Below are 27848 nucleotides of genomic sequence, written 5' to 3' on the forward strand. Positions count from 1 at the left end.
ATTGTTCCCAGTAGGAGCTTAACAAATGTTGAATAAATTAATTAGTTCTAGTAGCCCTATAGATCTTGTAATTAAGAGACACAGATATTTTTAGATTCCAAAATTTTCTGCAGATTTTATTTCTCTGATATTACAGTGATGTGTGACAGTGACAAAGAACTTCACATTCTGTGCATATCTTTGGTCACCTTTCAGCATTTGGATTAATTACTCTTCACTTATGACTTTTGTGTGAACCTCGCGGCTCTTCACCCGCAGCTTGTTGACCTGGGACTCAGCGATGTCAGCCCGTTCCTCGGCCTCCTCCAGCTCGTGCTGGAGCTTGCGGAACTTGGTGAGGTTGACGTTGGATTGTTCCTCCTGAGAGGAGAAATGCATTAAAGAAATGCATACAGGAAATTTGACATTTCTAATTCCTATAATCTTTTTTTACTAGAAGCAGCTACAGAATTTGTTTCATGAATGAGAAAGCAAAAGGTTCTGTTATTTGGTGACATACTTATTAGGAGCAGGGCATCCCACATACTTGCCTCAATGAATGAATGGGCTTGCAACCCTCCTGTTCTGGTCTTTCTTACTAAACTCTGTCAAACTCAAGATGCTACAGTGACCACAGGGAGACCAACATAGCAGGAATTTGAATTGATCTTGTTTCAGTGGAACACACTTTTAAAGTAGGCACAGTGGAAATATTAGGTGCAGAAAACCTTGAGGAAGGTTTCAGAATTAACAGAATAAGAAAGAAATGTCCTGCCCGGCTGGTTTGGCTCACTGGTTGAGCGTTGACCCATGCACCAAGAGGTCATCGGTTTGATTCCTGGTTTAGGGCACATGCCCAGGTTGTGGGTCAAATCCCCAGTAGGGGGTATGCAGGAGGCAGCCAATCAATGTTTTCTGTCATCGATGTTTCTATCTCTCTCTTACTCTCCCTTCCTCTCTCTCTAAAATCAATAAAGAAAAAATAATAATAATAAAAAAAGAAATAAATGTCCTGAGATGGATTTATCATGAAGTTAAAGAAGGATTGAACTTCAGAGCCCTCTTTTGCATAGTCCCGTGAATACTGGGAATATAGGACTTTCAGATGGGACTTGTAGAGCGTGCTAGACAGGAAGGGAATTGGGTTGTAACTAAGAAGCATTTTGGTGTGAAAATGTCTAGAAAATTGTTTAAAGAGGACTCAGAAGAAATGAACTTGAATCTCAAAGGCTCCAGTAATTCATGGTACAATTTTCTCATTCTAAATAAATACTCATTTTCCAAACTAATTTTATATTCCCTATTTTATGTTCTTTGCCTTAAAGAAAGCCCCTGAAATTCTATAAACTTCAGGCTTCACAAAACCTGGACTTGCTCCTGAACCTTGCTCTCTCACTGTCAAGATACTCACGGCCTCTTCAGCTTGTCTCTTATAAGCTTTAACTTTGGTTTGTAATTTGTCCACCAAGTCCTGTAGCCTGAGAACATTCTTGCGATCCTCCTCAGTCTGAAATGAAAAAGGTAGCAAATAGATAGTGTAATTATTTGAAAACAACTCATTTTTATTTCATTGAAAATAAAATTTGGAAAATATGGAAAGGTTGATCACCTCACCTGGTAAGTGAGTTCCTTCACTCTTCTCTCATGTTTGCGAAGACCCTTGACTGCCTCAACATTGCGCTTCTGTTCATTTTCAACCTCATTTTCAAGCTCCCTCACCTGGAAAAGAACAAAGGTGTTCAACTAGCTGTGTAAACAGCCTGGGAGTCAAATGAAGTGGTGGAAACACACCCTAGCCTCCAGTTTCTGGATCTGTTTCTTCCCACCCTTCAGGGCCAGCTGCTCAGCCTCATCCAGACGGTGCTGCAGGTCCTTCACTGTCTGCTCCAGGTTCTTCTTCATCCGCTCCAGGTGGGCGCTGGTGTCCTGCTCCTTCTTCAGCTCCTCGGCCATCATGGCCGCCTAGTTAGTCAATAAATCCAGAAAATAAGGAAACCTGGTAATGGCAGGTAGCACACGTGTATCAGTAAAACACATGCTCATCTTGCTCACATCAGTGATGGCCTTCTTGGCCTTCTCTTCTGCATTGCGAGCTTCCTGAACAATGTCTTCCATCTCTCCCTGGATTTGGGAAATGTCTGTCTCCAGCTTCTTCTTGGTGTTGATCAGGCTAGTGTTCTATTTTAAATTAATAAAAAAGGAGAAAAGCATATTTAATTATAAATATTTACATGGTCAGTTTTATTAATTTACATAGCATAAATTATTGGCCTAAGACAGTGGTTCTCAACCTTCCTAATGCCTTGACCGTTTAATACAGTTCCTCATTTTGTGGTGACCCCCAATCATGAAATTATTTTTGTTGCTACTTCATAACTGTAATTTTGCTACTGTTATGAATCGTCATTGGAAATATGTGTTTTCCAAAAGTCTTAGGTGACCCCTGTGAAAAGGTCGTTTGACCTCTAAAGGGGTCGCAACCCACAGGTTGAGAACTGCTGGCCTAAGAAATGTTCAGAATAAAAACCAAATCAAAAGTTGATTGTAAGTTTATGCCTTCACTTCTTTCTACTCATATTTCTGTTAATAAAAATTCTCTTGAATTCTTCCAGGTAAGATTTAATTTTTGATATCAAAGATATTTGACAATTTATCAGTGGCTGCTTGTAAACATAAAACACTGTCCCTGTCCCAAGAAAAAATTAAAAGTGTTATACAATGTAGCACCAAAATTGATTATTAATTTTTAGGTGTTCATTCACATTTGTTGTTTCTATAGTTTAAGTGCATAAATAGCATTATTATATTGGTTCAGAATATGATCCAAGAATCTCTTATGTTTTAGAAACTTGATAGTATTTGTAATAGTGAATTCAAGTATACTAATAATGAAAATTTTGTGTTTTAATTTTAAATTATTTGTAGTATGTGATTGTAATGTTTCTGTGATGATTATTTTCTTATGTTGTAACTTTAAAAAAATTTGTTTTTCTTTATTGAGTTCAGAGATAGAGGAAGGGAGAGGAAGAGAGTGATAGAAACATCCATGAGAGAGAACATTGATTGGCCGCCTCCTGCATGCATCCCACTGAGGATTTGGCTCACAATCTGGGCGTGTGCCCTGACTGGGAATCAAACCAGTGACCTATACAATAATACATGTTTATTGTAAAAATAGTAGAACATACAAATTAGCACATACACAAAAAAAACAAAGAATATAATTATTGTATTCTCACTCCATTTATAATACTTTTGTTTATCCTTCTGGATGTTTCCTGAATGTTTTTAACAAAAAAGATCATGCTTATATATTATTTTTAAGTTGCTTTTTTCACTTACTGTATTGTGAACATCTTTCTATGGCAATAAATGCATACTATAATGACTGCTTATTAGCTATTGTGAGGATACACAACTGCTTATGTAACAAAGCCATACAAATGCCAAGTATCTGTAATGATTTCTTTCATGAGTTTGAACTTAAGAGCTTTTTTTATATCCCATGAAGTTAGCTTTATGTGCACACCTGATATATAAATATAATGTGGACTTATTCTTTCTCTATTTTATTTGCTTATCTATTTGTCATTTAGAGTTGCAAGAGTCAAGATGGCCACCAATGTTGTGTATATGGCTATTAGTAGAGAGTCTTCTGTGCTTTTTTACTGAGGTTTACAGAACTCAAAATATTTCCAATTAACATGATTATGCCAGCTCATAAATATACTTGTGAACCAGCTAGGCCCCAGTATGTATTATTGATGTGCATTTCCAGAATTCTAAAACCTTGCCAAAATTACTTGTGACTTTATGAACAAGCTTGTTCTCTCAAATTGTTTTCAGCTTCAGGGAGTGCATTTGCTCATTCATAGTCTTGAATCTCACCTGGGTGTGCAAGAGTTGTACACGCTCACTGGCATCCACAAGTTCTTGCTCTGCCACCCTTCTGTTCCTCTCAGTCTGTTCCAGGGATGCCCTCAGCTCCTCAATCTCAGCCTGCAGCAGGTTAGCTCTGCGCTCAACCATGGCCAGCTGTTCTTTAAGGTCATCTTGGCTTCTGATGGCATCATCCAAATGTAGCTGAGTGTCCTACTCAGAAAGAGAAAATGACTCTTACTCATGCTCCAATTAAAGCAAATACAAATTTAGGGTCATGTACACACGATCTTAATAACTTAGAGTATGAATGGATGGGAAAATTTGCAAGTCCCATTAATGACAAGTTCTTTGTAGCCTAGGGTAGCAGTTCTACTCAAAAGAATGTGATATTATAGTGTATTCTGAATCACAGAAAAGTACCACAGTGTAAGCTACAAAATTTTGGGTCAGGAAAGTATTCTTAGAGCTCAGCTAGTCTAGTGTTATTATTTTATGTATATTGAACAATGAAGTCCAGATAGATGAAGTGATTTATGCAGTGGTGTGTAACCAAACTCTCTCATCACCCCCTCTGTTTCCTCGTCCTTCACCACTTTGTCTTCTCTTCAGGTGGCAAAATAAACTCTGTTCTGGGCTTCCCAGAATTGAGCTATTTTTTAGGTGTGTACATAAAAATTTCAACTGATCACCATATTATGAATGGTTTATGGCATACAGTCCTCATACAATATTAAAATTTGAGTTACACAATGACACCCAGACTGTATGACACCATGTGTGTTTATCCCAATGTACCTTCAGTATTCCTTGTGTGTTTCTAAGATTCTTTATTGCCTCCGCAGCCTGACGGTTGGCGTGGTTCAGCTGGATTTCCATTTCATTAAGGTCTCCCTCCATTTTCTTCTTGATCCTCAGGGCATCATTTCTGCTCCTGATCTCAGCATCTAGGGTGCTCTGCATCGACTCCACGACTCTGAGATGGTTCCTCTTTAGCTGATCAATTTCTTCATCCTTTTCAGCAATTTTCCGGTCAATCTCAGATTTCACCTGATTTAACTCAAGTTGGATGCGAAGGATTTTGCCTTCTTCATGTTCAAGAGATGCCTTTTAAAAAAGCAACATTTAGGTTACCTAAATGTAAAGTTCAAAGAGCTTTTTTTTTTGTACATTACAATGATTTCTTCAACAAGGCATTAAAAAAACTCACGCATTTTCATACTTTTAGTTCTGCATTCCCAAGGTACAATACAGTATTTCTCACTGAATTATATGAATTATCCCCTAAAAGTTTGCAACATGACTGATCTCAGTTGCTATAAATTTTTCAACTTATTTATAGAGTATAGGTGAGCAAACAAAACATGTACCTCTGCTTCCTCTAGGGCAGCCTGTAGTTCACTCTTCTCCTGATCTATTTGTTTTTTTATTTTCTCCAATTCATGGATATGCTTTCCTCCCTCTGCAATTTGCTCAGTCAGGTCAGAAATCTCCTCTATAGTTTAATAATAAAATACTAGATCAATTGAGAAAAATGAAAACTTGGAAAGGTACCTCCCTACTATTTTTGAAATAGAATGATAATAAAGACTCACGTTGTAAATTCTTATTCTCTCGCTTTAGTGTTTCAAGATGGTCCAGGGATTCCTCGTAGGCATTCTTGACCTTGAACAGCTCAGTGCTGAGAGAACGAGACTCCTTCTGGGAGGCCTCAAGTTCAGCCTGAGTCTCCTCCTGCTTCTGTTTCCATTCTGCCAGGACCTGAAAAGCAGTAAATCATCAGCCAATGCAAGGAGAAAAGGAGACTGAGTAAAAGATGGATAAAGGTTAAGCAGGCTGGGCCACCTTGTCAAAGTTCCTCTGCTTTTTGTCCAGGGCTGCGCAGGCAGCATTAGATCTCTCCACGTCCAGCATGAGGTCCTCCACTTCATTCTGGAGCCGCTGCTTGGTCTTCTCAAGGGAGGCACACTTGGCGTTCACGGCTTCTACATGTTCCTCAGCGTCCTGCAGACGCTGGGCCAGCTTCTTCCTGAAAAGTTGGTTAGTGTGAGTAAGAACAGAGTCAGGGTTACTGCAGACAACTTTATAAAGCTGCTGACTAAGAAAGCATGTTTTTCTCAAGATTTTTTTGTTCCTATGTTTACAAGTCCTTATGGTTTTCTAAAATATGTTTTCAATATCCATTTTAGCTCTTTCTAGAATTCTGTTTTCTATAGTAAATTTTTATCTTTATCCCAGGGGTAATCAGACATATTCACGAGGCTGTGTGTGTGTGTGTGTGTGTGTGTGTGTGTGTGTTGGAAGAGGTGGAAGTGGAGAGAGATATTAAGTACTTTAGCTGACTGAGCAATGGGAGAATGTGAGGGAGGATGAGGAGGAAGCAACAACCATGAACAGTAGTCATATCATCAAAGAATGTGAGTATTGAATAGGATCCTTAAACATTTTCTTGTATGGTCCTCGTTATACACGAGGAAACTGGCCCAAAGTGACATGTTCAAGGTCATACAATTAATCAGTAACTTTCTGGGTTTGTTCAGCTCAGAAAATAAATATTCCACTGTTACACTTCTCAAATATCCTCCAATCTTTTTTTTTTTTTATCCTCACCTGAGGACATTTTTTCATTTTTTGTTCATACAGAGTGGGAGGGAGAGAGAGGAAGAGAGAGAGAGGGAGAGAGAGAGGGAGAGAGAGAGAGAGAAACATTGATGTGAAAGGGACACATTGAGTGGCTGCCACCCGCACAACCAACCAGGGACGGGGACAAACTGCAACTGAGGTACGCACCCTTAGCGGGAACCGAACCCCGGTCTCTCTGGATTGCAGGCTGACTCTCCAACTGCTAAGCCAAACCGGCCAGGGCTATCCTCCAATCTTACTGCTCCCTTCACCAGCCCATCCAATTCACAATTTCTCCCAGCCTATCCTCTTATCTAAAATGCTCTCTCTGCAAATACTTGCTAAACACTCTCATTCTGTCTAGTTATAACAACTACTGAGATAAATCAAATTTAGGGGAGCTCCCTTCACTGGGAATATAATGGTTATTTTCCTTCCATGTGTAACTCCCACAAGTTTTATTCTACAAGAAGTGTGTGTTATTGGTGAATAAACTTTACTGATACTGGTTGTTAGTTAAATGATAAAAGAGCATTATAGTCTTATTCTGAATTTCCAATACTCCAGGTAGAGATAAATTGATTAGTGTTAATTATAATATTCATAACAATATACCAGATAATCTCAATGTCCCCATTTTTTCTTACATTAAAGGAAATTAATTCTACTTAATTCATAAAGGGTATACTGATAATTATTAATTCACTTTGGTAGAAATAAATTTAAGATGCTTTTGGAGTAGACCATAATGGGCAGAGGGCTCTGGTCTTGGCCCATTCTCCAGTGAACATACATGGGACTGTCAGAAGGAGAATATGGTGGAACCCATCACCCTGCAATAAAATAGACTGAAATCCTTTACTTATTTCTGTGCTTAGAATATTCTTTTTTGTTTATGTTTTCTTTGCCTTTTTAAAAACTTTTATTTCTTTCTGCCACCCCACCCTCAAACCAAGAGCCCGTACTTGGCTTCCTCCAGCTCCTCTGTGCGCTGGATGGCGTCTGTCTCGTATTTATTTCTCCACTGGGCAACCTCACTGTTGGCCTTGGACAGTGCCCTCTGCAGCTCGGCCTTGGCTTCCTGCTCCTCCTCATACTGTTCCCGCAGCAGGTCACAGTCATGGCGGGCTGACTGCAGGGCATGGGCCAGGGCGTTCTTCGCCTGAAACCAACCAAAAAGTGTGTAATGTAAGTTTATGTTCTGATTATTGATATTCTCTATGTGAAATTCCATAGTGTCTCACACTGCAGAGTTCAAGTGATTTAAAGTATCAAGTGGAGAATTTTCACCTTAGACTCCTCTTCTAGTTGCCTCTTTAGTTCCTCAATCTGTTGTGTAAATGCTTGTTTACCTCGGGATAGCTGAGAAACCAGAGCATCTTTCTCATCTATCTGTCGTGCAAACTCACCTGTGAAAGACAAAACACAGTGATTTAGTTCTGTTGTCTAAGTGAGGAATAATTTGAAATAACATTAGTGTTTTCTTATTTCATATGATGGAGAGAATAACTCAAGAGCTTTGATGATGTTGAGAAGATTTTTTCTTGCTCTTTCAAAAATGTGTGAGCTTTCTTTTAATTTGGATTTGGGGGTTTTTGAGTAATGCTGAGGCAACAAAAATTTTCTAAGCCCAGGGAGTTTACTTTTTTTCTAGTTATAGGTTATAAATCATTTTTTACCATCTCACAATAGGGTGAAGGAATAACAAGTCAATGGCAAATGGGTGTACATGGCCCAATAAATGATTTGTGTTTGATATGTATACACCAGTGGAAATTGGAAGCTTGACTTTCATTCCTCACCTCTCTACAAGATGGTCATATTTGTTTACTGACCTGCTTCTGTATGTAAACGTGCCCTCTGGGCTGACAATTCATTTATTAAGCGTTGTTGCTCCTCTTCCTTCATTTTCACTTCACTAAGCTGGTCCTCTAGTGTGCGGCACATCTTCTCAAAGTTTCCCTGTGGTTGGAAGTTCAAAGCAAAAGGGAGATATGTTCTTCTTTGTAAGTCTGGGATTTGGAGATCTGTAAGTACTTGTGGAAAAGGGGGCTGAGCTTTGTTTACTTTCTATCTACCTCAGAACCCTGCACGGTGCCTTGGATGTAGAGGCACAAATTTTGCCTGGATGAACAAATAAATGATTGTGAAAATGATATTGGAAATGGTTAGAAAACATGAGCATCATTTAGATTCTACATCATGCAGAGTATGGCTTTTAGATAAGTTTTTTTTCCTATAATTGTATTCTTTCACAGTATTAGTAACAATGTTTAAAGTGATTTCTACATATAAATGAAATAATTCAGTTCAATATAGTGTAACCTAAGAGGAATACTTTTAATATTTGAGATAACATCTAAAGTTTGTGCAGTTAGATTAGATTGTTATGTATAAACTTGATTATTTTGAATTGTTGCAAATAGAGGTGATAAAGTTAATAAAAACCTTGGCTTTGGAGATGGTCTCCATGTTACTAGCGAGGTCATCGATCTCCATCTTCATCTCACTCTTCTCCTTCTCCAGTTTCTGCTTGACCCTCTGCAGGTTGTCTATCTGCTCCCCAAGTTCAGCCACACTGTCCGCGTGCTTCTTCCTCAGGGTGGCTGCCGTGGCTTCATGCTGCAGGGTGGCCTCCTCTAGGTCCCTGCGCATTTTCTGGAACTCAGCCTCCCGCTTCTTGTTCAGCTCTATCTGGGCTGAAGTTGCCCCACCAGCTTCTTCCAGCCGCTCGCTGATCTCCTCCAGTTCCCGGGAGAGGTCAGAGCGCTGCTTCTCTGCTTTGGCCCGAGAGGCCCGCTCTGCCTCGATTTCCTCCTCTAGCTCCTCACTGCGGGCCTGGGCATGACATATCAACATTAATGTGAATTCATGGCAGTTTTAATTCCTGTAATGCCTAGAAAAGGTGGAATTTATGACTTAACCTGTAGCTCCTTGATCTTCTTCTGCAGCTGCATCCCAAGGGCCTGTTCATCCTCAATCTTGCTTTGCAGATTGCTCATTTCAAACTCCTTCCTGTCAGAAGAGCATCACATTAGCTGGCAGTCAATTCTCTTACCAGTCTTCTTGTCTATGTATAATGAGCATCTTTTTACTGCCGGTGTTGAGGAAGTGAGTAGGACATGTTTTACATGTCAATAAATTACTATTTTCATTAAATAAAAAGTAGATGTTTCTTCCATATGCCATGAAGTAATAGCTTAGAGATCTTTAAAGCATATATTACATCTGAACTGACAGACAATTAAATGGTTACAAATGAATTATATCATACTCACTTTTTGAGTCTCTCATCAAGTTGTTGTTTGTCATTTTCTACATCCATTATGGATTCTTGAGCCAGTTTTAGGTCACCCTCCAGTTTTCTCTTGGCTCTTTCTAGGTCCATGCGAAGTTTCTTTTCTTGTTCCAGAGATCCTTCAAGCTAAATTTTTAGTGGATTTTATTTATTTTTGTTCTAAAGCACTGAACCCTATGTTAATAGCCTTCAAAGATACACAGAGAATTTTAAAAGATACACCAAATAGCCTGAACTTTCATTATTACCCCTAAACCAGTACTTAAAAGTTTATGAGAATAATTTATGGTTATGTGTTATAATTGTTTATTTCATCTTAAGGGAAAATACTGGTTTTCACACTTACATCATCCACTTGCTGCTCTAACTTGGTTTTAGCTTTGGTCAGGGTGTTGACTTTGTCCTCTTCTACCTGCAGATCATCCAGGGTCTGCTGGTGGGCCTCCTGGAGGGCCTTCTTCTCCTTGGTCAACTTTGCAATGGTTTCATCCAGAGCTGCCATCTCTTCTGTGAGGTTTTTCACCTTTAGATTTGAAAAAAATTATAGGAATGTTAATGACATCCTGTAATCTTGATGAAGAATATGGCAATATCTTAGGACAACATCAGTCTGATGAAAAAGGTAAACTATGGGATATATAGGTCAAGGTTAACAGATAGAAATCGTAAAGGCTAAGTAAATGACATAATTTTGACAATATTTTTCTTTTATATTCAATAGTTTTAAGATAAACTTTCAATTAAAATACTTTACTAACAAGCTAGCATTTTCAAGTACTCTAAAATGTATCATGATTTGTACCTTGTTCTCTGTGGCATGCTTTTCCTTTTCAACCTTGGCCAGTGTCAGCTCAAGGTCATCGATGTCTTTCTTTAGTTCTGAACATTCATCCTCCAGTTTCCTCTTCTTGGCTGTCAGCTCAGCATTGATCTCTTCCTCATCCTCAGCTCTTTCAGTCAGCTCTTTGATTTTGGCTTCGAGTTGGATTTTGGTTTTGATCAGCTGGTCACATCTTTCCTCTGCGTCAGCCAACCCTTCGGCTTCCTAAAGGTGGAAATGAAATATTTTCATTTGTCTGAGCTATATCTGCACATGCACACTAATTTATTAAAAGATGGAAACTTCAGTGACTCAACCAGTTTGGTCAACACATATGCCAACTAACTTGACAATTATTAAAAATCAGAAGGACAGCCCTGGCCGGTTTGGCTCAGCGGTTAGAGCGTCGGCCTGCGGTCCGGAGAGACCCGGGTTCGGTTCCCGCTAAGGGCACGTACCTTGGTTGCAGTTTGTCCCCGGCCCTGGTTGGGTCGTGTGGGTGGCAACCACTCGATGTGTCGCTTTCACGTCGATGTTTCTCTCTCTCTCTCTCCCACTCACTCTATCTGAACAAAATATCGAAAAATGTCCTCGGGTGAGGATAAAAAAAAAAAAAAAAAAAAAAAAAAAAAATCAGAAGGACAAAATGTTAGTAATTTCAAATATACTGATTAAATATAATAACATATTGGTTAATAACATAATGTACTGATTAAAAGTAAATATCCATACATGGAAGATCAAATCAGGAAAATGAACCTTTTGGCAAAATCTGCACCTCTGCTACTTTGAAAAAGTCACTTACTCATTCTAGGACTTAGCTTTCTTACATTTGAGGGTGATTGATTTAGTCTCTTTTTTTTGTCCTGGTGAAAACAATATAACTTCTATTTTGTCCACAAAAATATTCTCTAACCAAAGAACATTCTAATCCAAGAGAAGGTTCCATAAAGAAAGGAAATTGTCTATGGATATGTTTATGCCTTTGCTCACTATGTATGAATACACATATGAACATATGCAGCATAATTTCTGACTTTGCATCTATTGCTTCTTTAGGTTGGAGTCTTGGTATTTTCGAAAGGCGAACAATTACAACAAATGTTTTGGTGTAAAACATTTATTTATAAACCTTAAATTAAAAAAATTATCATATCAAGTTAGGTAGTGATTGGATGATAAGATGTGGCTAAATTGTGCAATGTATAATACTCACAGATTGAACTTGAAGTTGTAAGTCGTTTTTCTCTTGCATCAGAGCTACCATTTTCTCTTCAAGTTCTTTCCTTTTTGCCTCTGATTTAATCAGATCATCTTTGGTCTTCTCAAACTCTTCCTTCATGTTGGCCATCTCCTTCTCTGTCTCTGCACTCTTGAGGAGGGGCTTGATCTTGAAATACAGCTTCATCCAGGGCCAGTGCTTCACATTCATGAAAGCACGGACATTGTACTGGATGCAGAAGATGGACTCTCTATAGGAAAGGAAAAAAGATGCAAATGAAAAAGAATGTGGAAAGTGACCATTCCTCAACAAAAGTAATGACTTTATTGGATTCAACTATTAAAATGTGGAGAAGTGGAAGTTGTACTTGGTTCCTCACCTCCTCTCCATCATCTTCTTGAACTCCGCCCTCATCAGGTACCCTCTGCACACGGCTTGAGTGCGTGTGATGAGTTGAGCCAGCTTATCATCTCGCATCTCCTCTAGAGTTCCCAACAGGCCAGCTTTAAAGAAAACCTTACCAAAGAACAAGTTAAATATGTTATTTTCATTTATGAGAAAATCCAAAGGAGATGAAGTTATGATAGATAGAAATTTGTGTGGGTGGTACCTTGGTGTGACCAAATTTATATTGGGTGTGGTCAATGTCAATGGACCCTAGAAGTTTCTCCGAAGCCTTCTTGCTGTCAATGAACTGACCCTCTGGAATAGCACTTGCATTTAGAATTTTGTATCTGTCAGAATAAAAAGAATATTAAATGTGTTTTTTTTCCAATGAAGTACTCTTTGTAGCTGTCATTGACACAATCATAGATTGATTTTTGGAGAAGAAAATTGCATTCAAATAATCAAATAGTTCTTTATGTAAAACTTGCGAAGATATAAAAAACGTATGATCGTATAAACCAAGACTTCTTTTATGATCACCTTTCAAATAATTGCATTTTAGTGTTCAAGGAAAAGTTAAAAAATGTTTGAAATATGTGGCGATTTTGATCTAAACTAATACGCTGAAAGGGATAAAGAATGAAACACAAACCTTTGTTTGAAGTCTGCATAAATGATTCTGCTTGGGAACCCCTTCCTACAGATGCGGATGCCTTCCAGCACACCATTACACCTCAGCTGGTGTAGCACAAGTTCATGCTCCATGGCCCCTAAAAGAAAGATATATTTTCTGTCTAAATTCTAATTAAAAGTCACACCAGAGTCTTATTTGGATATCAGAAATATCTTACCAGGAGTTTTGGTTTCATTGGGAATGAGACAGCGTACAAAGTGGGGGTGAGTGCTCTTCAAGTTGGTCATCAGCTTGCTTAAATTCTCCTATAAACCATAAGAAAAGTTTTAAGATTATTTCTAGTGACATTTACATGAGAATCCCTATCAGTTAATGTGCTCCTATTTCATATTATAGTAACCTGTCTCAATGAAGAACAAACCGTGATAGTGAAATCATATGCATGGCGTAGTTAGAAAATTACGGATTACACACAACCAGTCAATTTCACTTTCTTTTTCTCAAGCACTGCCAATCAGAGAAAATTAATATTGGGACTGGTCATATGAAATACATGTAACTTAATACAGTGGTTGATTTTAAGAAAAGGTTTGATTTCATGTAAAATTTGCTTAATACCTGATGTTTTAGATTTGGGGCTTAGAGAGGATGTGGATCATTTATTGTAAGGTTTGATGTGAACAGACACACTGTGGGTCTTCTTGTTAAATTTTAACTAAGGCATTTTTCAGATTATTTTTAGTATCTCACTACTTTTTTCTGTTTCACCACAAATTTCTTTAAAAATATTTTAAAAATTATAATAATAATTTAATTTCTTTACAAAAGTGATCATTTGGAATTCAAGAATATACTGTACCCTAAAAAGAGCTGACACTGTCTGGAAGGAAGAACCCTTCTTCTTGGCACCTTTCTTTCCACCACCACTTTCTGAAAAATAAAATAAAAATTACAATTATTCACAATAACCCTTTAAATACATAGACATCAGGACTGCCAAAATTCCCTTTGGAATTTAAATTTGCACTCATTCATTTGTAGCATTCCTATTCTTTCCATATCTCTCCTCCTCCAATTATAGATTTGGAACATATAAGCATTGGTTCACATTATGAACATTCAGGAAAATAACAACAACAACCAACAACAACAAAAGAACTTTGTGTAAAGGGTAGATTTGCAGAAAGGATGGGCTTTCTTTCATTCAAATCAGCAAAGTCTATCCCCTGGAGGAGTGCCTGGGAAACAGTAGTAAGGCCTGCTGAGTGCACACATCCCCCAGAAAACAAGCAGAGTTGCATCCTAAGTAGGTGAGCCTCTGCTAAACGGCAAGAGAGTCCTGTTTTCTATTTGCCTGTGCTTTCATACTGTTACCTGTACATCTGGTCTTAGGTGACTTAAAAGAACAGAACTTTAATTTCTTAGCACTAGTGTCTGACAAAGAATTTCCTCATCTCCAACTTAGCTGGATCCTTAAAGGAATCAATACTATTAAAATGGTAGAGACGAGCTGTATGATTCTGAGAACGTCACTTAACTTCTCTGAGTCTCTGTTTTCTTATTGGTGAAAGGAGGCCATGGACTAAATGATCCATAGTGTGAAATTTAGTCCTGAAAGTCTATAATTGTAAGACTGTGCCACATTTATTAAATATACTTCATTTCATTAATGTTGGCCAGTATTTTTATGTTAGATTTTGCTATAGCTATATCTGTCTCTGATAAGTAGTATATGTCTGATTTGTGGCTCTAGGGGCATATTTTTTTTCTTTTCTTTTTTTATTGTTGAAAGTATTACAGATGTCCCTCTTTTTCCTCCATTAACCCCCCTCCTTCCTGCTCCCATCCCCCTTCTGCTTTCTCCAACCTAATGTCTGTGTCCATTGGTTGTGCATATATGCATATAAGTGCTTTGGTTTATGGCTTCCCACCCCTCCCACACTTCGTCCCTCTGAGGTTTGTTAGTCTGCTCCCTACTTCTGTAACTCTGGATCTAGGAGCATATTTCTGACATTAAAAATGTCCATTAGTCAATGAGTGGATAAAAGGGCTGTGGTACATTTACACAATGGGATACTACTCAGCCATAAAAAAGAAGGAAATCTTACCTTTGCAACAGCATGGATAGACCTAGAGAATATTATGCTAAGTGAAATAAGCCAGTGAGAGAAAGACAAGTACCATATGATTTCACTTATATGTGGACTCTAATGAACAAAATAAACTAACACACAAAATATAAACAGACTCACAGATACAGAGAACAGACTAATAGCTGTCAGAGAGGAGGCAGTTGGAGGGCTGGGTGAAAAAGGTGAAGGGGCTGAGCAAAAAAACCCAAAACTCAGACACAGATAATAGTATAGTGATTACAAGAGGGAAGGGGGTGGGGGGAGGTAGAAGAGAGTAAGGGTGGGATAAATGGAGATGGAAGGAGACTTGATTTTGGGTGGTGAACACACAACACAATATACAGATGATTTATTACAAAATTGTACACCTGAAACCTATATAATTTTATTAACCAATGTCACCCCAATAAATTCAATAAAAATGACCTGCTTCAGCAGTTGGAGCCCCAGAGAAGAGGAGAGACAGAGTCTTCAATCCAGACTTCTGGTACAGCCCAAGCACGGTCTCGTTCAGGGGGTCCTTGTTCTTGTCAAGCCAGCCAGCAATGTTGTAGTCCACGGTGCCCGCGTAGTGCACCAGCGAGAAGTGGGCCTCGACCTTGCCTTTGACAACCTTTGGCTTCTGGAAGTTGTTGGACTTTCCAAGATGCTGTTCATACAGCTTGTTCTTGAAGGAGGTGTCTGTGGCCTTGGGGAACATGCACTCCTCTTCCAGGATGGAGAAGATGCCCATGGGCTAAGAGTTGAAAAAGGGTACAATAATGTTGAGTCCCTCAGGAAAAAAATTTGCTCCAATAATTTATGTACTTGATGAAAACCTGAAAATATAATGTCCCAAAAGAAGTCTTGGAATGATGAGAAATTAAATAGGCATGATACTACTTTATTGCCTCTTCTCTACTGAAATGTGAAACAATCATGTACCAAGAACATACGGGAAATATGTTTGCTAAAAAGACTCCATTAAAAGTAAAAAAGCCCATCTGTGCCACTTGATAAACTTTATGTTTAGAGTATAAAATTAAATTCTGAAACTGCCATTTCAAAGTTGAATTCTTTCTTCCGTAAGTGTATATATCTAAATACTTTCTTTCCTACTGACAGTGTAACTTCCTTCACTTCGAATTTAGACATGATAAAAGTATGAAGAGAAGAGCAATTATGTATAATGACTAGAAATGATCCATTCCCAGGAGAAAGTGCATCTCATGAGTGTCATTAAAACTCTTTGTACTCTAAGCTATGTTCCCCGCCACTGTGGAGTTAAGTGGTGCTAATATGGTTCTGCTATATAAGCAAATTGACTTTTTTTCAGTGGCAAATTTGATATGAAAGCCTGATATAAAATTCAACATTGATGATTTTTGCTTTAGTCACAAATTGTCTTTCCAAAACTATTTTAGGTGTTCCAGAAACAGAAATACTACAGAAAGAAAACAAATGCTTTTCCTGAGGACTAGATAGTTTTGATGAATAGTAGAGATATATCACCAAAGTAAAATATCTTGTGTTCAAATTGGGCAGATCTAGTCTGCTTTTACGCTCTCATCTCTCATATTTTTATGAATTTTGACATTAGTATTTAAAGTTTTCTTACGTGGCAGTTGCATTTACTCTCTCCACCGATTAGGGTAGGGTTCACACATATCAATATGCCTTTTTGTTATCAGTAGATAAATGATGAGTTCCCACTACACTTTGAAAGTGTTTAATGATTGCTTGATGAGTTTTAACATCTTCAGAACTGATAGAACTATTTCTCTGTCCCCTTGATAATAGGGAATTTAGGGCTCATATTCTATATAAGGCTATAGAAAAGTTTATTTGTTAGTCATCATTAACTTAATAGCAATCATAGTCTTAATGACTACAAGAATTGTAGAGTTAACTTTCCAACCTTTAAAACACCTAACATATCCTGCCTTGATACACATGAAGGATGATACATACCACGTGAATTCACTGGAGTTAATTACAATATTCAGAGGACTAGCTGTAATTTCATTCCTTTCCCCATATGCATGAAATCATGTAGGAATAACAGTGAGGGAAAATGAAGTGATTAAGTGGGATAAATGTGACTGTGTATGTGTGTGTGTGTGAGTATGTGTGTTGTAACCATTTTTATACAAATCACTGTTTTTCTACAAATCATTAATAATATCACTTGTGACACACCTCACAACTGATCAGAGTTACAAGTATGCCATAAAGTACTATTGCTTGTTCTTTGAAAATTGGGGTTTGGGTTAAGCATATGAAGGTGGACTATTTGTTCTTCATGTTTTGAAGGCATGAGAAGTCATACAAACCTTCTCGATGAGCTCAATGCAGGCAGCCAGGTCCATCCCGAAGTCAATGAACTCCCACTCGATGCCTTCCTTCTTGTACTCCTCCTGCTCCAGCACGAACATGTGGTGGTTGAAAAACTGCTGCAGTTTCTCGTTGGTGAAGTTGATGCACAGCTGCTCCAGGCTGTTGAACTAAATAAGTAGAAAGTACAAATTAACATTAAATTTATAATTAAAAAATTCTATTTAATAGGGGCTTTTCTTAAATTCAGAAGAAAGCACAAAATATATATAAGTGAGATCATGTAATATTTTGTCTTTCTCTGACTGGCTTACCACAGCTCTTTTTATCCACTCACCTACTCATGGGCACTTGGGTTGCTTCCACATACTGTCTATTGTAAATAATGCTGCAGTGAACATAGGAGTGCATGTATTTTTTTTTTTTTTAATTAATGTTTTGTGTTTCTTTGGATATATCCCCAGAGGCAGTTTCATTTTTAATTTTTTGAGGTAACTCTACACAGCTATCCACAGTGGCTACACCAGTCTGCATTCCTACCAGCAGTGCACAAGAGTTTTCTTTCATCCACATCCTCACCAACACTTGTTATTTTACTTTTAATTGAATTTATTGGGGTGATTTAGATTAATAAAATTATATAGGTTTCAGGTGTACAATTTTATAATACATCATCTGTATATTGCATTGTGTGTTTATCACCCCAAGTCAAGTCTCCTTTCATCACCATTTATATATTTATCCCCCAACCCTTCCCCTCTGGTAATTACCATCTGTTTCTCTCCCCCGCCCCTCTGTGTGTGTGTGTGTGTGTGTGTGTGTGTGTGTGTATGTATATACACACACATATATTGTTTTTGCTTAATCCTTTCACCTTTTTTACCTAGTCCTGCAATCTCCCTAACTTGTTGTTTGTTGATTTTCTATGCTTTAAAGGACCAGGGATTTGTATTTGCTAATTTTCTGTAAATTCATTACTCACATCAAATATTTCAAAGCCAGCGATGTCCAAGACCCCAATGAAGTACTGCCTGGGCTGCTTGGTGTCCAGCTGCTGGTTGATTCGGGTGACCATCCACAGGAACATCTTTTCGTAGATGGCTTTGGCCAGAGCACCCACTGAATTGTACACCTTCAGGAACAGTGGTAATTTAGTTTTATAATTGAAAACAACTATGGACCCTTAAGTCTCCCGTGGCTCAAATGAATCTGGGGGTTTAAGTCATGTTTACCTGCTGTACAGTCTGGCCTTTGGTGACATACTCATTGCCGACCTTGACCCTGGGGTAGCAGAGGGCTTTGAGCAGGTCAGCAGAGTTCAGACTCTGGAGATAGGCTGCCTTGTCAGCAACTGCATGAACAGATGAAGATGGTGAAACCAGTCAAGGCTTATACAATCGAAGGTGTGATAGACAATGATTCAGGAAAACATTTTTGCTTGAAGAGTAACATGTACAAATGTAGCAAAACCTATTCATTTGCTGATATTGCTTCAAAATAATTGCCACTTTTCCTGTTAATTGTAGTAATATTTTTAGAGATGATAATTTGGAACTTGGGAATTGATTCTCTGTGTAATATTTAAAACATAGCTAACATGGGCCACAGATAAAAATAATATGATAAACTCTAACATAGGGGAGTAGTGACAGCAATATTTAGATCTGTTATTGTTTCTAGTGCACATGGGCACACAAAATATTTACTGAAATAAAAAAAAATGTTTTAATCAAATAGCAAATACTAGCTTGCGATAAGTCAATGAAGAATGGAATGGGCAGAAATACATCCCCACAAATCTGCTCAGTCATGTAAAACACCAGGTTGTATGTCATTTTTTCTCATTCGTACTTTTTCCTATCATCAGGTAAGTCAAAGAAAGTAAAAACATGGTCTGTTCCTCTGAGGAGCTGGTGGTGTCAGTTCTGTCAATTGAAAAATATCAACAGGGAGTGGTACCTTCAGTGCCATCTGGCTCAGCTTGCTCTTCCCTTTGCTTTTGCTTGAATTTCATGTTCCCATAATGCATCACAGCTCCTGTGAGCTTGTAAATAGCCACCTTTTCATCAGCGCTGAAACCCAGGATGTCCACTGCACTCTGTGAAAAGAGTTGAATTTAACTCACCTCACAGTTATCACCATGGCAGACTCAGGACACTCCTCCCACTTTTTTCTCATCATATCTTGTCTTATATTTGACTTTCACTTTTTTATTTTAAAAAGGCACTCATATCCATCACTATTTTGTTCTACTTAGCAACACCAAGAAATATGTATCGGTATTCTGAGTCATGTGGACAGTAAAGATGTTATGTCTTGTCCACTCTCACTCAGCCAGGATTCAGAGCCATGACTATGGATAACAAGGCCAGTGCTTTTCCCATTTCTCCACATTAGCCTGACCTTGCTGTGCATACTTCTTATGGTCTTGTGGTTTTTCTTTTCTTCTTTAATCCTCACCCAAGGATATTTTTCCATTGCTCTTTAAATAGAGTGGAAGGGAGAGAGTAAGAGAGGAGAGGGAAGCATTGATGTGAGAGACACATTGATTGGTTGCCTCTTGCTCCACCCCACCGGGGTGGGGGATCAAACCTGCAACCCAGGTGCCTGCCCTTGACTGGAAATCAAACCCAACACCCTTCAGTCCGTGGGCTGGCACTCTAACCACTGAACCAAACTGGCCAGGGCTGTCTCATGGCTTTTCTTGCTCTTTTCTCCAGCCTCACTAATCTCTGTGTTTGCTCCTTCTCTTACATTGTCCTAAGCTAATACATAATCAAAGTCTACCTTTTCATCCCAATGGTCATGAAGGATGCAGTTGGGAAGAAGATATGAGGACAACAGCAATGGCCTGAATTTTTCTCCACATGCCTCTCTGATATCAGGTCACAGCTTACTGACCATGAGATGCCTGGCAATGAACTTTACATGGTGATTATTCATGTAGGGAACACATGTGTGGAAAGAATTTTCTCCTTGTATTGAAATATTTTTGTGGGTTTTTTTTGTCTATCAGATTTTGTTATCTTCTTAGTTGCCTGTCCTAGGCTTTGAAAGGCTTATACAATGGAGGCAGACATCAGAGAGGAGAGTATGTTTACTTACCACTCTTGTCTCCTAAGACCCTTTCCAAATTATTACCTTCCAGTCCCTGCTCAGTGACTCTACGTATTTACAGAACTGAGACATTATTACAGAATCTTGGAGTGAGCCTGCTACATTATTTTAACTTCTGACGCTAGCTGGTATTTCTCAGCTTTTTGTCACATTTGGGCATATGAATATAATAAAAAGTTATAGAGAGTAAGAGCTGACATTTATAAGGCAGAGACACACAAATAGTTCATAGATTCCTTGAAAATAATATTTTAAAAGGAAAGCATAGCCCTGACCAGTGTGGCTCAGTGATTAGAATGTCAGCTAGTGCACTGAAGGGTCATGTGTTCAATTCCCTCTCAAGGGCATGTACCTGGGTTACAGGTTTGATTCCCAGCCTTGGTCAGAGTGCTTGTGGGAGGCAATCAATCAATGTGTCTCTCATATCGATGTCTCTCTCTCTCTCTCTTCTTCCCTTCCACTTCTCTTAAAAAAATATCAATGGAGCCCTGGCCGGTTTGGCTCAGCGGTTAGAGCGTCGGCCTGCGGTCCGGAGAGACCCGGGTTCGGTTCCCGGGCACGTATTTTGGTTGCAATTTGTCCCCGGCCCTGGTTGGTCGTGCGGTGGCAGCCACTCGATGTGTCCCTTTCACATCGATGTTTCTCTCTCTATCTCTTCCTCTCTCTCTCTCTCCCTCCCACTCTATCTGTACAAAAAAAAAAAAAAATATATCAGTGGAAAAAATATCCTTGGGTGAGGATTAACAAAAAGAGAAAGAAAGGAAGGAAAGAAGGGAGGGAGGGAGGGGGAAGGAAGGAAGAAAAGGAAGGGAGGGAGGGAGGGAGGGAGGGAAGGAAGGAAAAAAAGGAAGAAAGAAATGTATATTTGCAAGCAACTTTAAATTCTATCTTGGGAATTTTGGGATATTCCCATTGGTATTAAAATTAATCAAATAAGATTGATTACTCAGAAATTCAGAAGAAAGCACAAAATATATATAAGGAAAATAAGCCAGAGTAATAATCCTTAAAAAAAGAGGGAAAGAAAAATCTATAATTCCAAAAATAAATATAAAGGCTTCATAGAGTTCCAAAAAGAATATTATTGAGATAGACAATCCATTTCTTTTTATACTGCATAGGGAGGTGGGGCTTATATTATTAACCCATAGAGTTATATTCAACACATATTTTGTGTTTACATCTGATTATAGAGGAACTGAATTTCCAATTCTATTACAAAAAATTAAAAATATTGTAGCTTTTTCTCAGATTCTTGGATCTAGCATCTGGCATAAAATAGAAGAGAAACATCATTATTGGAGTACAGAAATTGACCAAAAATGACTGAAAAGAAAAAAATGATGTGTCAATTAGCCAAGGAATGACAAAGTCCTAACATGTATTATGGATATTTAATGTTTCTAATACATGTTGGGCAGAAGCATTGAAATATCTTGTGATTTTATTCATGGATAGGAAAGCGTGAAAGGTAGTATTGCCTATTTATATTCTCTCTGCTAATGTTGTCTACTCTAATAGAGGAAAATGTTGTATACTGGATAATGAATTTACCTTTTCTTGCTTTGTATCTATTACTTACATCTGTGGCCATCAGCTCTTCCTGATCATCAATGCTAGGCACTGTAATTTCACCTTGACTAACAAAGGCAAAGTCATATGGGTTGGTGGTGATCAAAAGCAATTCTGAACACATGGAAAAGAATAAATAGACAGTTACTTTGGTCATCAAAAACATTCAGAGGGCCTTCTTTGAAGGGCTGTCATTATTTCTTGGTAGAAATTAATCAAAGATATTTCTTACCAATAAGCTCCGGTTTCTTGTTGGACATGATTTGATAAAATATGTGGTAGCTTCTTTCAGCTTTTAGCTGGAAAGTAACTCGGGACTTCTCTAGCAGATCTAGAAAGTGAGATTAACCACATTTAAAAGAAAAGGCCACATTGGAAAATAGATAAGAATAAGATTTTTAATACATACCCCAAAGAAAAAGGTATTCATTTACTAATATTTACTAACTTACATGTTTCAATATCTGCAGAAGCCAGTTTTCCTGTAGCACCAAAATGGATCCTGATGAATTTACCCTTAGAGAAGCAAAGGAGAACTTATTGTATATATTAAAAGGCAGACACCAGTTCTTTAGCTATGGACAAAGAGATGCAAAAGATACTGCTTTCAAATGTATAGAAGAGGCAGTGCTAATTCTCACATGAAAAGGAAGACCAAGAAACTTACAAAACGAGAGGAGTTGTCATTCCTCACGGTCTTGGCGTTGCCAAAGGCTTCCAGTAAGGGGTTGGCGCTGATGATTTGATCTTCAAGCGTCCCCTTAAGAGAATTGAGTAAGATAGATAAAGAAACCCTACAAAAGATGAGTTGCAGTCTGCTAAAATAACTTCTCACTGATATTCTTTATTCTCCTTTCCCCTTTTGCAGTATATAACTTTTGGGTCAAGTTTTCTAAAGTAGGTGGAGGACAAATTGTGGGATACTCCAGTGAGGTGGTCTTGATTTCTATATCCTTCAAGCATATCTTTTCCTCTTGTTTAAATGGTTGTGAGAGCTTTTGCATATTGACTCTGCCAATATATTTCATTCTCATAAGTCCTTCTAAGAGTTATTTTTCAAATCTGGCATTGCATGCAATTGGTTGCCATAATTCTGAAGTACTGTGGTCACATTATAAAAAGTCTTTTAGTTCTTCCATCCTCGAATGAACATCATACCCACCTGCAGTTTGCCACCAGAAGCAGGTTCCTCTTTTTTCTTCTCTCCAGTAACTGCAATTGTTGCAAAGTACTGGATGACACGCTTGGTGTTCACAGTCTTCCCTGCACCAGATTCTCCGCTGTCAATTCCAGACAAGAAAAAGTCAGAATTTAAGGCTGTAGTAGTAACTACTACAAAGATCAAAACTCAACAGAAAAAACAAAAAGACATGAAATGTGCATACGTAATCAGAATGGACTGGTTCTCACGATCTGTGAAAGAGAAACCAAAACACAAGATGTTTTTAAAAAAAAGAAAAACTTGGCACATACATTAACACAGTACTTGTAAACTCAAACTTGCCTTTTAAAACCCCCCACTCACACAAAAGTAATTAACTATATCAATTGGTGCTTTGCTATTTTCTTTAAGTTACTTTTAAAAAATAAGTAGCAAAAGATGTGCTAATTAATCAGTGTGTTAAACTTCCATTACCTTTAAGGTGACAAAATATGTCATATATTATTTCACCATAATAGCTATGTGAATAAACTATCAATATTAGGTGAATGGATAATAGTTTCATGTCCCATTAATCACCTAGTTTATAGTTTAAAATCCTGGCATGATATTAATGTCCAATCCAAGGTCTAATATACTAATTGTGATAACTTCACAGTATGAAATTTAAGTTTATATTTATATATAAAAACTATAATTAAAATATATAGTTGATTCCTAAGTTTAGTTCATTTTTAGCTGGAATTTGCATTAATTAATTTGGATTTTAGCATAGAAATCTAAGCAAAATTCCTTATAGTTTTAGAACTGGTACATTTTATTCTAAATATATTTTCCTAAATGTATTAGTGCTATTATTATGTTTGTACTGAACATTTTATTTTCAAGGTACTGGCCCTATATCTTCTGTGTTATCAGTACATACATATTTTATAAGTGGCCATAGAAATTGTAATTATGGACTCGCTCACCAGTCAGCATGAACTGATAGGCGTTGTCAGAGATGGAGAAGATGTGGGGCGGGGCCTCCTGGCGCTTTTTGCCTCGGTAGGCAGACACCACCTCAGGGTTGTACACCGGCAGCCACTTGTAGGGGTTGACGGTGACACAGAAGAGGCCCGAGTAGGTCTGTGAGAAATGACAAGGTAGCTCAATCAGTAGTCACCTCATTAATCTGCCTTGGAAATACAAAGAGAGGGACCTAAGTACTGCATTTAAGGGACCTAAGCCTTAAGTTCTCATAATGCTTAATGGTTTCATCCTTTTGCTGCCTCCCTCTAACACCCACTGCCTCACCAAATGCTTCCGTTTCCTAACTAATTCAGTATTGAGTAGATGGCTTCCCACATGTATATTTTCAAATACATCAGAATTTACAACACTAACCAAATGATTGCAGTAGCCAAGTCTGAAAATGAAGTCTTTAATTTGTTTTAACTAACACAGTTCATAGAGTTATTGAAAAGCATTGTCAAAGGGGCACTCACATAGATCATCCAGGCTGCGTAACGCTCTTTGAGGTTGTACAGCACAGCGGGCTCGTGCAGGTGTGTCATCATGGCCATGTCCTCGATCTTGTCATATTTGGGAGGGTTCATGGAGAAGACTTGATCATCCTTAACTGTGACAGTCTGTTAAGAAAAGAAAGAGCCAGTGTATATCAACTAAGTAGTACAAAAGGATCTATTTTGCCTCTCCCTCCTTTTTTTTTAAACTCACAGCTCCTCCTTCAGTCTTGACGGTCACTTTCCCCGTTTCCCTGCTCTGCACTGTTGCTTTCACATAGGACTCCTTAGGGTCCACCACAAAGACAGAATTCTTGGCATCAAAGGGCTTGTTCTGGGCTTCAATTCGCTCCTTTTCAGATTTTCGGAGGTAAGGAGCAGCCTCCCCAAAAACTGCCATCTCAGAGTCGGTACTCATGGCTGTGGGTTATTGATGGCAACACAATAACACCAGGTGTACCTAGAGGGAAGAAACAGTTGGATGATGACCCAGGGTGTGGGTGGGCATTGTTCTGTTGTGCTCACATTTGGTTAATAAGCTTCACTGCCATGTGCGTATCCTCACTGGTTTTCAGGGACCACTCCTGTGTACTGTGTAAAGGTTCTGAAAGATTAGATCATTGATTTGAAAGTCTTATATTGGCAGCTTAATTTTTGTGACATTTTTAGCCTCCATTAATCTTTTGTATCAATTGAGAAATGTGGGGGAATTGACGTTTTAATCAGCAACATTTGTAATGCCCCAAGTGTGTTCAGAATCCTTTTTCTGCTTGCTTTTCTTTTCTTTCCTCTTTCCACAGTTTTTGACATTGTAATGATACAAAGACATGGGAAATAACTGTTAACAATGGCTTTGCAATCTAAATGAACCTATTTAAACACAATTATTTAAGAAAGTGTTCTTCCTGTCCTAAATTATTAAAGTTGGATGTATAAATTGGATGTAAAAAGATATTAAAGTTGGATATATGAAAGGTACATCTGTTCTTTGAGGACATAGTTCAGGTTGAAAACATGTAATAAACACAAAGTCCTAGTTCACTGACAAGTATTAGGTAATTAAAAAGGAAAGTAAGTACAACAAAAGCTGAAAATCCAACAAATGATTTTATCCTAAGTCAAAATTATTTTTTATTAGTTCTTAAATTGTGTAAAAGTCAGAAATAGTGTCTAAACAAAAGATAACTTAAAAATTTTCATGGAGAAAAACATCTGAATTTTTAATAAAATGTATGTAGTCATTGTATACTTTTAGTCTATACTTCTCTTTGTTTTTAGCATACAGATCCTTCTTACCTGATTCTTATTGTTTTAGGTCTCTTTCTCTCCATTTCTCTCTCTCTTTCCTCTCCCCTTATTTAAAAAAATACCAATCCTCTAAATATCTCTTCTGAAATGGATAGCCAGTATAGAGTTTCAATCCAAAATAAACTTAAACATTCCCCACTGACAAATTAATTGTGAGAAAATAAGTCCTCTTGCCCTGATGGCAAGGACAAGATGAGTGGCCAGAGTTAAAGAAGGTGACCTTTGTGGAGCAGGGGAGGGGATGGTTTGTGGAAGGCATTGCCTTGGTTGTCAACCATGACAATAGCGTCAACCTTTTATAAGCTTTCCAGAGGAGTCTTGGTCAAAACTTCCTCTCAACTTGCAGTGTTAGATACAGAATTTGCTACATACTATAGCTCTTAAATTAGTATAGTTCAAACTTGAAAAAGTCTCTGGATGATACAGAGAAACCTAGACATTTTCAGGGGACAGATATTAAAACAGTTAATGTTAAGTTTTTTTGTTTTGTTTTTTAAAGAAGAAATGTTATTCTATTACACTATTTTTTGTTTCTGTGTTTGTTTTTATGTCGGGCAATTTTGAATTAACTACCATGGAGAGATTGCTATATACAGTGTATCCACAAAACCCAAAAAAGATATTACCCTTCTCATCTCCTGTCTGAAATCAGTCTTTGCCCAGTTTGTGGGTCACAAGCCCCAAGGATCCTCAGGCTTGTTGCAACAAGCCCTTGAATTCACCTACACGGTGATAATTGCCTCATGTTCAACAAGCAACTTTCCCACAGAAACATTATGTTTTCTGTTCTTTTCTAAGTGAATATAGCGGCTGCTTTAAATATAAATTCATTTAGAATAATTATTAAATGTATAGGATGTTTTCATCATTATGTATATTCCTAACATAATAAAAAAAGTACAGATCCCAACATAGAGTTAGGGGAGGTCCATTACATGTTTTTGGTTCTATGGGAGGAGACATTGGAAACCACTGACTTAGATAATAGATGGCAAGAGCAGGAGGGACCTTCTAAGTCACCTAGAACCCAGGCCCCTCACTTTACTGATGAGAAAACTAAGGCTCAGAAAGGTGAAGGGTCATTCAGTGACACAGAGGTTTAAGTGTTGGTGCTTGAACATGAGTTCTGTTCTAATATAATACAAAAATGAGTCCACATTAGGACTTATTAGTGCTAATTCCACTGCAGCACCCTATTTCATGATATATAAATGCCAACTGGCTTGACCAGGCAACTAGAGTCAGTGAAAAGCCTGGACTGGCACCTGGAAATTTTGAGTTTCGGATCAGCCCATTGTTGGTTGATATTAGCATCCCATCTCTCTGAGATATCCTTATTGTTGGAGTTACAGTAGTAGTTCATGTTAAATGTTACATGTGATTGTTACATTCTTTCTGAAGTTCTAATAACATGTAAAAGAAAAGAGTCATTAAATTTTGTGTAGTTAAATGGTCTGAACAGTCAAAATTTTATGAGAAACCATTTTTAATGAGCAGCTGCTCCTTGTATGCTATTTCCAATACTAAACTAAGATAGAAAGTGGTAGCTCTTTAAGACATAGCAATACAGAGATTCCTTTGTTCTTTAGAGTGTAATAATAGATTACTCTTACCTCTCGTGTTACCAGATGAAGAAGGTGGCAGGCTCAAAGCAGACCTACTGTTGAAAGAAAAAACAAACGAGAGAATGGGCACTCTTTTATTTGTTTTCCATTTAATCACAAAATACTAGTAATTATTGTGCACAACATCACTTTAAGGAATGTTGGAAAGAAAACTTAAAATTTGGGAAACAGCAGCCATTTCCCTAAGTGAATAATAGTCACCAGGAATGTAAAACTAGCCAAGTGCTCTTCCACATATACATACCTTAAAGAATGTTGAGGAGGGACAGGACA

General features: G+C 37.9%; 1 protein-coding gene across 1 annotated transcript; it reads right to left on the bottom strand.

Annotated features, from left to right (window-relative positions):
• Window positions 1-87: 87 nt before the first annotated feature.
• Window positions 88-27848, bottom strand: LOC118634762 (myosin-4). The gene is made up of 40 exons (XM_036269508.1): window positions 27820-27848; window positions 27564-27610; window positions 24857-25102; window positions 24625-24768; window positions 24109-24265; window positions 23361-23388; window positions 23138-23255; window positions 22643-22735; window positions 22428-22491; window positions 22208-22306; window positions 21986-22089; window positions 19246-19384; window positions 18519-18637; window positions 18269-18418; window positions 17286-17456; window positions 15400-15709; window positions 13701-13771; window positions 13059-13146; window positions 12860-12977; window positions 12431-12554; window positions 12200-12336; window positions 11815-12070; window positions 10581-10823; window positions 10125-10301; window positions 9759-9904; window positions 9405-9495; window positions 8929-9318; window positions 8316-8442; window positions 7771-7889; window positions 7446-7642; window positions 5704-5887; window positions 5454-5619; window positions 5229-5353; window positions 4657-4965; window positions 3868-4071; window positions 2032-2157; window positions 1771-1941; window positions 1594-1698; window positions 1391-1486; window positions 88-360 (listed from the first exon to the last, which is right to left on the bottom strand). Exons 3-40 carry the CDS (start codon window positions 25058-25060, stop codon window positions 208-210), a joined length of 5823 nt encoding a protein of 1940 aa, XP_036125401.1. The 5' UTR covers window positions 25061-25102; window positions 27564-27610; window positions 27820-27848; the 3' UTR covers window positions 88-207.

This window comes from Molossus molossus, unplaced genomic scaffold (assembly GCF_014108415.1).
Source record: "Molossus molossus isolate mMolMol1 unplaced genomic scaffold, mMolMol1.p scaffold_m16_p_19, whole genome shotgun sequence".
Lineage (NCBI taxonomy): Eukaryota > Metazoa > Chordata > Mammalia > Chiroptera > Molossidae > Molossus > Molossus molossus.

Excerpts from the sequence above, each read along its gene's own strand:
- LOC118634762 (XM_036269508.1), bottom strand. The coding sequence starts at position 25,060 with ATGAGTACCGACTCTGAGATGGCAGTTTTTGGGGAGGCTGCTCCTTAC. Across the intron at positions 22,090-22,207 it reads CAAGAAACCGGAGCTTATTG|AATTGCTTTTGATCACCACC; the intron begins GTAAGAAATATC and ends CCATGTGTTCAG. Across the intron at positions 8,443-8,928 it reads AGACCATCTCCAAAGCCAAG|GGAAACTTTGAGAAGATGTG; the intron begins GTTTTTATTAAC and ends TTCCAACCACAG.